At 49.5% G+C, this 12,428-nt stretch overlaps 1 protein-coding gene across 1 annotated transcript in view; it reads right to left on the bottom strand.

Moving 5' to 3' along the window:
* Nucleotides 1-6,838: 6,838 nt before the first annotated feature.
* The window catches only part of LOC130030341 (proteasome inhibitor PI31 subunit), a 31,645-nt gene continuing 26,055 nt past the window's right edge, over nucleotides 6,839-12,428 (bottom strand). Inside the window, exons 5-7 of the mRNA XM_056121593.1 lie at nucleotides 9,079-9,132; nucleotides 7,829-7,987; nucleotides 6,839-7,229 (exon numbers count right to left, since the gene is read on the bottom strand). Coding sequence (XP_055977568.1) covers nucleotides 7,178-7,229; nucleotides 7,829-7,987; nucleotides 9,079-9,132 — 265 coding nt within the window. The 3' untranslated portion in view covers nucleotides 6,839-7,177. The remainder of the gene's footprint in view (nucleotides 7,230-7,828; nucleotides 7,988-9,078; nucleotides 9,133-12,428) is intronic.

Raw genomic sequence — 12,428 nt, 5'->3', positions numbered from 1 at the left:
CCCAGGACGCGTTAGAGTCACACCATTTGCTGCATCACTCCTTCTGTCTTGACGGACACAGAGACCCCACTTTCCTCTCTTCCTCTTCCTGAGCTCACCATGGCAGAAGAGCAAGGGCTCAAGAGAGGACAAAAGAGATGGCCAGTGACTGGATATGAGTAGGGACACTTTACTATTTATTTATTTTTTTTTGCTTTTTGGGTCACACCCTGAGATACTCAGGAGTTAGTCCTCACTCTGCACTCGGGAATTACTCCTGGCAGTGCTTGGGGGAACTATATGGGATGCTGGAGATCATATGCTGGTTGGCCACAATGAGGCAAACACCCTGCCCACTATACTATCGCTCTGGCTCAGTTGGGACACATTAAACTGAACTGAGTTTGCAAATCAGTGTAGCTGATTACTTGTTGGTTGGACCCAAGATGTTGAGATGAGCAGAGGGACTTTGACAGATATCAGTGAGATCAGAGACATCCCGTTACCTCTGCGTATTTTGATGAGTGATACATTAGACCCCGAGAGCATCAACCTTCCAAATGTAGAGTGTTCCGGTGACAAACACTCTTCTAAGTCTTTCCCCTACCACCTCTTAGAAAGGTGGATTTCTGTCCTACAGACGAGGAAGCTGAGCACAGGCAGCTCCAGAGATGTGACCGAGGTTGTCTGGTAAACAGCAGAGGAAAGACTGATGCTGAATAACTTGCAGGTCGGTTGAAGCATGTTTACAGATGGACCTGGCCTGTGGGATGGCAATTTTGAGGCTGTGGCTTAAACGAATTGGGTGACTCGGCAGACAGGTGGGCAGATGGGCGTGGGCGGGGAGTACTGAACTCGGTCAATCTGACTTCACTGGCAGGATCCATTTCCCATCTTGCAGTTCCACAGATGGACAGGACCTACAGGTCCATCTTTATCCCACTTTAAAGGTGGGGGAAGCCAAAGTGGGAAAAGACGCGCAGTTCATGTTCCCTCAGTAGGGAGCTAGTGCTCCCTCAGTAGAAAGCCAGTGCTCTCTCAGTAGGAAGCCAGTGCTACCTCAGTAGGGAGCCAGCGATAGGAATCTTTTTCACAGATGTCTGACTTGAATTCCTGTCATGGAAACTAACCAGCCTATGGTGTGAAAGTGAGCACTCGTGCTTAGGATCTGAAGGAGAATGGGGTGGGGATGTTGGAGGCATCTGAGTCTGGGACCTTCTCTTAGGGATGTCTGCCTGTCCAGACATCCTGGTTTAGGGAGCAGGACAGCCTGTCTTGATTCAGCTTGCCTGCTGCAGCTGCAGGCGAGGGTGCTGACCATGGTGCTGAACCCGCCTGAGTGACTTCCTAGGCCTGGCAGAGGGGCGGAATGGGAAGTTCCCCAGGGGGCAGCATTATGTCTTCGGGAGGCATTTCTTGAGAGAGCCCTGCGGCTAGGACTCCTGTGCTCACCGTGACCTTGGAAAAGGTCCTTCTACTGCTGTGGCCCTTTTTCTCAGTGAAAAGTAGTTTCCTTCCCAACATCCTAAACTCATCTCTCCTGAACTCACCCACACAGTCTAGTACCTTTGAACCTTCTTTGTCCTCTGCAGAAAGGGGGCTATACTTGGGAGTGGGAGAGGGAGATTCCAATGCTACTGAAGTCTGGGGGCTTTGGGCGATGTGGTTGGAAATGTGGAAATGGGACTAACTGGAGTCTTAAGGCATCCTGGGGATTACATAAGTCCTGATTTTCTGGTTTCAGGCATGACTTTCTCCTAGGGGTCTATGAGCTTCATCTGGAGTGTGTGGGATCTGGAGGCACTGATTTTATGAGCAAACCAAACCAATTGGCTTTGGAACCAGGTTGATCTGGATTTTCAACCCTGTTTTCCCATCTCTAGAAGGGCAGACTCAGCACCTCAACTTAATAATGCTTATGTTAATCACTAGTGGTGGCTAGTGGTACAATCAGGGGCCTAGCACCCAGGGGCCACCAAATGAATCCTTTTCTTGTTCCCATGACCCCCAGCCATACCTACCCATGTGGTACCCATGTGGTCTTGGTATTGACAGGTGTTCACCGAGCGTCAAGCTGGACCAGGCTACAATTCTAGAGGGAGATGATGCTCATTTGTAGTTGAGACTGCACCCCAACAAAGGGAGGACTGAGAGTCACACCATGCCTGCTTGATTCTTATTATTGTTATTTTTTGCTTTTGGGTCACACCAGGCGATGCTCAGGGGTCAGGGGTTACTCCTGGCTGTGTACTCAGGAGTCACTCCTGCCGGTGCTCCAGGGACCACATGGGATGCTGGGAATCGAACCTGGATCGGCCACGTGCAAAGCAAATGCCCTACCTGCTTATTGCTCCAGCCCCGTTCCTGATTGATTCTGAGACCCCATAAGGCTTTGAGAAAGTTACCGGACCTTTCCCAACCTTCATTTTCTGACCTAGGAAATGGAGATATACATTGTTACTTTTTGTGATTTGGAAAGAGAACTAATTTTATTTTACAAGGGCAGATACATCATTGAAAACATGAAACCCTGTTGAGGGAGCCCCTGGGGCAAGGAAGCAAGTAGATCCAGGAAGGGAGGCTGGAGCAACTTCAGAGGAGGAGGTTCTCGTATGCAGCCTTGGTCATAGTGATCCAGGTTGATGATTATTTTTGGCACCCGATAGCCAGGTGAAGGAAAAGGATAGTTTGTCCACGAGTCCATCTCTAGCTTTAGTGTGCACACAAATCTCCTGGGAAACTTGTTAAAATGCAGATTCTCGCTCAGTAAGTCGGGGGTCCCGAGAGCCTGCACTTCTAACAAGTTCTCAGGGGATGCTGCTGGCACTGCTGGTTTCAGTAACAAGCGTGCAGTAACCAGCATCCTTCCCTTCTTAGGAAACTTGACTTGCCTGTTTATTAATAGGAATTGCCCAAAGAACGTAAAATAAATAAAAGCCTATTGCAAAGCCCTTTCTTAGCTGTCCGGGTCTGGGTCTGGATTGGGGGTCCGTGATGTCTGATGTGCATCCCTGGAGGCACCAGCCTGGCTTTGGTTCTCATCCTGTCCTGTGTAATGGCGTAGATGTCTCACTTGGACCTGTCCCCAAGGCACCTTGCTGGAGAGGTGGGGAAAGGGAGCAAGGCCCAGTGTCTCAGGCTCCTCCATAGCTGCTGTCTGAGAAGTGATGCAAGTTCTCTCAGATACATTCTTCTGGGCCCTGAACTTGGAGCTGTGCAAGGTGACAGGTGACAGGGCCCTGACAGGGTCTAGGCTGTGTCAGAGCAGATGAAGGCAGTTGCTGTGACTGGACTTTGATCCCCAGGATCCCAATGATGTGATCCTATTTACAAAGTTTTTTTTTTTTTGTTTTTTTTTTTAGTTAAAGCAGTTTACTGCAGCTGGTCCCCAGAACTGACAATTCAGCAGCCTCTAACTCCCCGCTTGCCCTCACTCCTTTCCTCTGACACTCTCACTTGGTCTCTCCAAACACCTTGCCTGGGATAAAGTCTCTCCTCCACTGTGCCACCTGCCTCGGTGGACATGGGTCTTGTACTGCCCTGCCACTTGTGGGGTATTCTCAGCCCAGATCACTGCCTGCATTCCAGGGCTCACCGTCCTTTGTCACTTGGTGACATCCTTACCACCAGCCCTGCCTTTTCCCCGCCTTCAGTGTAGCGCAGCTGTAGGGATTTGGGCTGTGCCTGGTAGTATCCTGGGACAAACCAGAGCTGGGATTGGCTTACCTTGCAATCTTCCCATGACTGGAAAATAGCTGCCCATGGCATTGTAATGACAGGAAGAGTGGAGGCTGTACATGAAGGGAGCCTCCCCACCCTCCAGATGTGGGACCCATCTTACTGAAACTGCTTAAGTAGACAAGATTAGAAGGTGAGGGGGATCCCACTGCCAGCTGCTGACGCAGCCTCTGCGCAGAGGCCTGGACCATAACATGTCATTAATGACAGGAGAGTGCAAGTGAGGCCCCAGGGAAGTTGGGGTTCAAAGGACCAATGGGTCCTTCTCATCACTCATTTCTAGTGATGAGCCCCTGCAGGAAGACAGGCTTCATTTTGAGTGCGTATCCTTGGAGTCAGTGTTGGAAGGTTGTGATTTGCTAGTGGGTTATGGGTAGCTCAATCCAATAGGAAACACGGGTCAGCTGTGAACACAGGGAAAGCCAAGGAACAACTCAGTGGGCATGTTGGTGCTGCCCAGTTGTTTCAGTGGCACCACCAACACTGCAAGTATTTAAACCAGACCTATAAATCACTGGATGAACCAGGACATTTCAGAACCATTTAAGTGATGCCATGAAACTCACTAGACCTGGGAAAGTTGTGCTAACATCCCTGGCAGATGGGACCTTTCCTGTATCACAGCTGACCGAGAATCTCTCCCTAGGGTCAGACTCAACTGCAGTGACTGGCCCACCATTATGAGCATCCCAGCAGCAAAGCCACAGTCTGCTTCCCAGGGGCGAATGGCTCTGCTCTCTTGGCTTAAGCCAAAATTCCTTTAAAAATTAAAAAAACAGAAGACCATGAGATACGTCACACCCACTAGAATGGCTGTATTTAGGAGTACCAAGTATTGAAGACGGAGAAAGAACTGAAATCTTTGCACCCCATCAGGGGAAATGGAAAAACCAAAACAAAAATATGGTGTAGCTGCTGTGGGAAAGTCTTGCAAGAAATTACACCTCAAAGAGTCACACCTTAAGTTGACCCAGTTATTCGGCTCTGTACCCAAGAAAACAGAAAACATGTCCACACACAAAGATGTTCACTGCAGCGTTATTCATAATAGCTCAAAAGTTGACACAATCCAATGGTCCACCAGCTGGTAAATGGATAAGGAAAATATGGTGTATACTGCATACAATCAAATACTATTTGGCCATAAAAGGGAATACTGATAGATACAACATGGACGAATGCTATAAAAATGTTATGAAACCAGACACAAAAGGCCCCATATTGTGTGATTCTACTGAGAAATGTTCAGAATAGCTATAGAATGTAGATCCATAGTTGACTGCGGCCGGGAGGAGTGGGGGAGTGCTGCTAATTGTTAATGGATGTGGGGTTTTGTTCTGGGGGTGGTGAAAATGTCCAGGAATTAAACATGGCGATGAATAGAGTACTGTATAGACTGAGAACCACCGATTAGCCCACTATAAAAAGGGCAGACATAATGGGCATGGGAATTATATATAAGCCCAATAAAGCTAATTGGCTATTTTTGTTTGTTTTTAGAGAGGTTGATATTTATTGCTGAGGCTACAACTTTTTGAGTTCCAGAAAACATATACCTGAACCATTCCCCTTCGCTGCGTGGTGAATGGCTTCTGGAAGGAGAGAACGGCTGAACCTGGGTGTGTTTACAGGGCCCCTTCCCTCCCCTCATGCTACCACATAAAAAGGAAAGATCAGGTTCCTCAGTGTCCTTGATGCAAGGAGGCTCATGTAGAAAAAAAAGGCTGATTCTGCAAATGATTCACTAGTTTCTGCTTTGGGGAAGCAGAAACAAGGAGGACTAATCTGTACAACTTTTGCAACGACATGATGCAAGGGGCAGAATTTATGGTTTCAATCTTGGGCTTTTTCTTGAATCGGGGTTCCAAAAGTTATTTTCCTTCACTGTTTATTGGTTGGTCCCTGGCCTGATGTTCCTTTAAATGCTCCCTTCTAAAATAAAGATGTTTCCATGAACAAACTGTCCTAAGTTCTTTAAGCAGCAGCATGACCCAGTTTCCAAACAAATATTCCACTCATTGCTGGCATTTGAGGTCTGAAGACTCTGGTGGTCACACTGCTTCCTCTGGGGGTCCTTCTCCAGAGCAGAGGTGTCAGGACCTGTTGGCAGTCTTTTATTAAATCAGTACTTGAGATGGGGTTTTCCAGAAAAGCCCAGGAAGTCTGTTCGTGAGAGTTAACCCCACCCAGGTCAACTATTCATCATGGGCTCCTCCTGGGCCTCTGTGTCACTGTAGCTCCCTGGAGTCGTCTTGGGCAGAGCAGAGGGGGGCTCAGGAATGCATGGGTGCTGCTGGGGGGCCCCCGCCAGAGAGCCAGGGCCCTCCTGTGGCTGGAATGTTAGTTATGGTGTGATGGTGACTACTGCCTTGATGCCTCTGCCTCTGTCTGAAAGGGATTCTGGAGAAGGCTTAAGGTCAGATGGCCTGGAGAGAGGACAAGGCTTCTGGGGCTGGGGCTCCCTGGGGCAGACACACCTTCCTGCAGGCTGGGCCTCTTGCTCCTCCCGAAGTTCCCCAGCACACTGGATGGAGACAGGGATCCTGTGTGGACCCCAGGGAGAAGTGGCACAGAGTAATAAACTCAGCAGGTAAGTATGGCACCAAGCCTTGAGCCTTCACACTTTCCCGTTGGCCCCAGGTCTCAGGGGTTGTCACAGACAGAAGCAGGACCAACGTTTTAGAGCAGGAGAGATTTTATAAGCTGGCAAAAAAGGCCCTGGGAAGGAAAGGGGCTTTCTTAAATTCACTTAGTGGCAAATAGCAGGAATGAGACTGGCCTTCATGTCTGCTATTTAATCCTTGTTATAGACTGCCACGGCCCAGGATGGACAGAGATGCCTGGCTTGGGGCTGAAGTGGACGCTTTTGCCCATCAGCATGACGCGGTCTTCTGCACAGTCAGTGCCTGCCTCTGTGAAAGTCACTGTGGTGGCCTATGGGGTTTCCAGGCACTCGTGTCTATCCGTGCAGCCACACTGGGACCGACCTCAGTGAGAAGGAGTTACTTAAGCTGGGAAGGGGCCTGAAAAGAAATGGGCCCTGGGTGGGAGAAGTCATGTGGACTCCTAAGATTCTAACATCTCACAGCTGGAAGGAGCTGAGCAAGAAAGGAAAGTGGGAGACCGGCAACACGATTTCTGTATTGACATTTGGTTCTTAATAATAGCATCCAAAATGCGTTCTGTTCTTATAGCGCTGCAACCAGGATCACTTCGGGTAGAGGGCATACTGCTGCCAGAGTTCTCCCATGGGGAGTGGGGAGGAGCTGGCGCCTAGTGAGATGCAGGATCTCTCTCTGGGACCTAGGTGCAGCCAGGTGGCACGTGGCAGCGGGTGTCTTGGCTCTGATCGGGGGTGGGGAGGCAACCCCAGCCCACCAGGACACGAGTGCTGAGGCGGCCGGTGGCAGCGGCTCCAGGAGAGTGGAAGGAATGCTGGGCTGTTACATTCTTGAGGCCTTCACAGGAACATGTCGTCATAGCCCGGTGGGGGCAGGTGATCTGGGTTAGGTCTGGAAGGGAAAGAGGGGCTGGTGAGGAGGAATGGAGGGCCCCGGCAGACAGGCAGGCAGGGCTTGGAGCAGAGAGAGCCTGCCTCTGGGATGATGTGCTGGGTCAATTTTGGGGGCGGGGGTTGGGGGTGAAGATCACATCCAGGGCTTACTCCTGCTCTGTGCTCAGAGATCATTCCTGGCTGTGCTCAGCGGACCATATATGTGGTGCTGGGGACTCAACCCTGGTCAGCTGTGTGCAGGCAAGTGCCTGAGCTGCTCTACAGTCTCCCTGGCCCCAATTCATGGCACTATACAGCATGCAACCCTAAGCCAGACAGCCTGGGTTCTGGGTGTGAATCCGGATCCTCGCATACTGGAGAAGCAATTTCATCTCTCAGGCCCTGACGCTGACCTCTGAAATGTGGACAGTGCTGTTTCCTCAGGGCACGGACAAAGGAGTTCTGCCTCCTTGCTGGGCGGAGCCAGGGGAAGGTGGCAGTTAGGGATAAAGAGCCCTAAGAGGCCCCCGGGAGACCCCACAGCAGGGCAGGGCACAGGGGACAGTGGTGCCCATGGCCAGGGTCTTTTCACTGCCATCAGGGCCGAATGATACCTACCCGGATGGGCTAGTGCCAGTGGGCCCAAAGGGGTCAAAGCGGGCTCCGGGTGGTACAGCGCCTGGAGGAAGCCGGTTGGGGAGACCAGAGGATGGGTCGATAAGTGCTCTCGGGAAGCCAGATCGCAGGGGGTCCACTATCATGCCGCCTCTCCGGCACCTGAGAGGAGGAGAATGAGAGTGAGTGAGCAGGGCAAGGAGGCAGGCAGGGGTGGGGGGTGGGGGGAGGGCAGCTGGTGGCTGGGCTGGCCTTCCAGAGGCTGCCTGGGGCCCGCAGGACACGAGCGCACCTGATGGCACGCATGAGCCGCACTTTTAGCTCTGTGAGCTCTAAGCCTGGGAACTGTGAGTCCCACCACGTCCCACCATCAAAGGAGACACTGGTCTACAATGGGTGCCCCGAACTGCCCGGCGGGCACAAAACTACGAGGCTCTGAGGGCACGGCTTTGGGTGCAAAGACTACAATGGCTGAGACAATTCCCACGTTTGCTGTGCTGCTGCCTCAGAGTGCACAGCAGCCCGGGGAGCACTGCTCCACCCAGGCACACCAGCAGGACTCCTAATTCGATGAATGAACTGATGTGACCTGCCCCCACGCTGAAGTCGCTGTTCAAATGCCACTGAAGACTCAGGTGAGCAGAGGTTAGACTCTAGCCTGAGTCATCCTGAGAAGACTGCGTGTAGTCCAGACTGTAGTAACAGTCAGGGGCATGACCGGAGCTGCCGAGTTTAATGGGAACTGGAGACCTCTGAACAGCCCGTGCTGCCGGCCTGAGGGTCACCAGAACAGTGTGTGTGCTTTATTTCATTTTATTTTTATCTTCTGGCTTTGGAGCCATACCAGGTGGTGCTCAGGGCTTATTCCTGGCTCTGCACTCTGGGATCTCTCCCGGGGGACTACATGGGGTGCCAGGGATCAACACATGAGTCAGCTGCATGCATGGCAAGTGCCTCGCACACTGTCCTATCTCTCTGGTCCTGTGTGTCTCTGGTCTGCACCTGGCCAGCCCCGTAGTGTTCATCGATCTCAGGGAGGGCTGCGGGTGTGACCTGGGCAGGCGGGCCCTGAGAGGAACGAAGCGGTGGGCGCAATCGGGGTTCTCCCCTGCTCTGCTCATAGCAATGGGTTCTCAGCTGTGCAGCAACCCCCGTCTCCTCCCCAGCGCCCCCAGGAAGACTGACGAAAAGCTCTAAAATTAGCAGATGTGCTGGGGAGGAGAAGCCTGCTCCACCTCGCCTGCAGCACTCACCCAAAGGGGTCGAGGTCCTCTCCCCCGACAGCAAACGGGCCCAGGGGATCACACCTGAAACAAACAAGGAACAATTAGTGCACATCCCACAGCCGCCAGGCGCCTGGGCTCCCCAAGGCCCCAAGCGGAGGCCATGGGGTCACAAGTGCACCATCAGTCAGTGGGGAAGAGGGGAAAGCCCGCCAGAATCTGCTGCCAAGGAAGAGTGGGGAGTGGCCCCTGGCACAGTGCCCCCAACAGTGCGATGGCAGTGCCAGGAAAAGCTGCTGGAGGATGCCAACACGAGGACAGATATGAAGATCAACAGTGTTGAATTCCTGATAAACTGTATTTTAACTGCACTTTTCTCAAGTTCCTAAACCAACCAAGAATTTTGAGACCAGGGGCTGGAACGACAGCACGGCGGGTAGGGCGTTTGCCTTGCATGTGGCAGACTCGGGTTCGATTCCCAGCATCCCATATGTCCCCTGAGCACCGCCAGGGGTAATTCCTGAGTGCATGAGTCAGGAGTAACCCCTGTGCAATGCCGGGTGTGACCCAAAAAGAAAAAAAAAAGGAATTTTGAGACCAGAACAAGAATATATTACATTTATGTTTAAAAAACATAAAAAAATATATTTTATACTTTGCTTTAGGGCCACCTGTGATGCTTTGGGCATATTCCTGCTGCCAGGGATCACTTCTGTTGGGGCTTAGGGGACTGTGTGGGGTGCTGAGGATCAAGCTCAGGTTGGCCACATGCAATGTAAGGGCCCTCCCTATCTGCTGCTGCTATCATTCTGGTCCTAGAATAATATTTGAAAACCAAAAACTAAAAAACTAAGATTTGAATGATTCCAGAAGTGGAATGGAAAGGGAGCTCACAGCTGCGACAGGACCACACAAAGCTTTCCCACTGGTGCCTCCTGAAACCTGAATAGTGCAGTGACCATATACTTGTCAGATACTTTATTATTTTTATTTTTTTGCTTTTGGGGTCACACCTGGCAATGCTCAGGTGTTACTCCTGGCTCTGCACTCAGGAATTACTCCTGGCAGTGCTCGGGGGACCATATGGACTGCTGGGGATTGAACCTGGATTGGCTGTGTGCAAGGCAAACACCCTACCCGCTGTGCTATTGCTCCAGCCCCTTGTCAGATACTCTAGATCTCTAGATAGCCAACATCATTCAATCTCCATGAGTTTTTCTTTAACCACTGCTTTTCATCCAAGAACCAATTTTCGACCTGAGAGTCTTCGAACCAAAGGCAGTAATGACTACACATGCTCTGGACATGCTATTCTATAACATATGTACATTCAAAATTATATTTAGCTTTCACAAGTTTGAAAAGCATCTTTACATTCCTGAGCCTATCATTTTAGGTCTAGGTGACCATCTTAACACCCAAACACCCCACCAGATTGGATGGGGTATAACATAGAAGGCAACCAATCTTGACTAACCAAACTAACACAGAAGACTTAACCTCTAACATCTCAGGAATCCCTCATACGAGGACTTAATGTCTCCATGGTGAGATACAGCAATTTACATTAATTTTCTTCAAAGGAAATATTTTTTGATCATTCAGTTAGCAACTTATTGATAACAAGCAATATAAAAGCAAACCATTGTGGGCCTGCTAGGGGGGAAGGCTTGAGGGGTGGTTGGGAAAATTGGAGACACTGGTGGAGGGAAGGTGATCAAATGGTGATGGGTGTGGTGTTGGAATACTGAATACCTGGAACAAATCATCATAAAAAAAAAGTGATGGGTGAGACATGGTACTGGACACAGGTGGGTTTGCGGACAGATAAGGTAGTTGAGGTAATGACCACTACCAACACCACTTCCTGAGTTTGCTTTGTGGCAGGAGCTGTGTGAAATGTTGTTTTAAATAGAAACGAGAAAAATAAAAGGGTACTGTTTTAAGCAGGTACTGTACATTCAGTAGTTTCAAGGTTCAAGAGAGAAAAAGGAGGCACAGGTTTACAATCTTGTCTAGTATCTAAACCATATTTAGAATTCTGAACTTTTCGTAGCTAAGGTTCGATGAATATGACACATGGTGTAACACCGTGTAACACTCTGAAGCTTGTGACACTCCAAGAACCCAGAAACCAATCCCCAGGTGTTCCTGCAGAATGAATGACTGTTCACGCCTCAGTGGAATCAATTAAACATGCAAGAGTTTTGTGCTATTTCAGGTCAGATTTTTCTACCAAACAAGGACAGGCCTCAGTCTTTAAATCACCACCACCACCAAAAGAATGAACAAAATCTGTGACTTTGTTTACATGGCACTTTTGATTTCTCAACTGTAGATGAGAGACTATGTACCCACAAAAGTAAAAAACAAAAAACAAACCCTCTCTCTTTCATCCTTGTCCCCCGGATTCCCAGGTCTTCCCACAGACACTAGTGTCAGTTCCTTGTCTGTCCTGCCAGGCACTCTGCATGGAACTGAGTAGCCCCCAGCCCGCCACTACTTTCTGAAATAGAAGTGTGCTGAGTTTCTCATGAGCACGGTTTCCTTTCACTTGACAGCAGTCCTCCAAGCACAAAAAATTTCCCTTAGTTTTACAGATAAGCTAGAATAGGGTTTCTTGCCAAGACCAGAGTATGTAATAATCAGTGGCTGAGACAGGATCCAGGCCAGGGCTATTTAACTTCAAAACTCAGGTCCTATTATTATTATTATTATTATCACCCTACTATTTTTCTTCCTACTAAACTGTAGCACTGTAGCACTGTCCTATGTTCCATTTTCATTTTTGGACCATCCCTGGTAGTAGCCAGGGCTGACTGCTGGCTGTGCTCAGGGATCACTCCTAGCACTGTGTGCTGTGCTGGGGAATAAAACCCAGGTTGTGTTCCCATGCATGAAAGGCAAAGTTCCTTACTGCAGTACTCTCTCTCCAGCCCCTGCTAATTTTATTATTAGTATTATTTGAGCCCATGCTCTATTATTATTTAAACACATGTTCTTTTATTATTATCTAAACATTGTCCAATTATTATTCTCTAAACTCATGGTCTTTTCATTGGAGTGCTGAGATCTCTTATATTTAATGTGACTTGTATGTTGATTTTTATTTAAGATTTTTTAAAATATCTTTTTTTTTGGGGGGGTCACACCTGGTGATGCTCAGGGGTAATTCCTGGCTCTTCACTCAGTAATCACTCCTGGTAGTGTTAGGGGACCATAAGGGATGCTAGGGATTGAACCCAGGCCAGCCACAGGCAAAGCAAACACCCTATCCATTGTACTATCACTCTGGCCCTGACTTGTACATTTGAAGAATTTAATACCATATATACAGACTGAGGAATCGAAAGAGCTATGCTCGGAGTAACCCGCTTCAC

The sequence above is a fragment of the Sorex fumeus genome, unplaced genomic scaffold (assembly GCF_029834395.1).
Source record: "Sorex fumeus unplaced genomic scaffold, SorFum_2.1 ptg000044l, whole genome shotgun sequence".
Classification (NCBI taxonomy): Eukaryota; Metazoa; Chordata; class Mammalia; order Eulipotyphla; family Soricidae; genus Sorex; species Sorex fumeus.
Note: the sequence above shows the minus strand (reverse complement) of the source record. Positions and strands in the feature narration are given on the sequence as shown.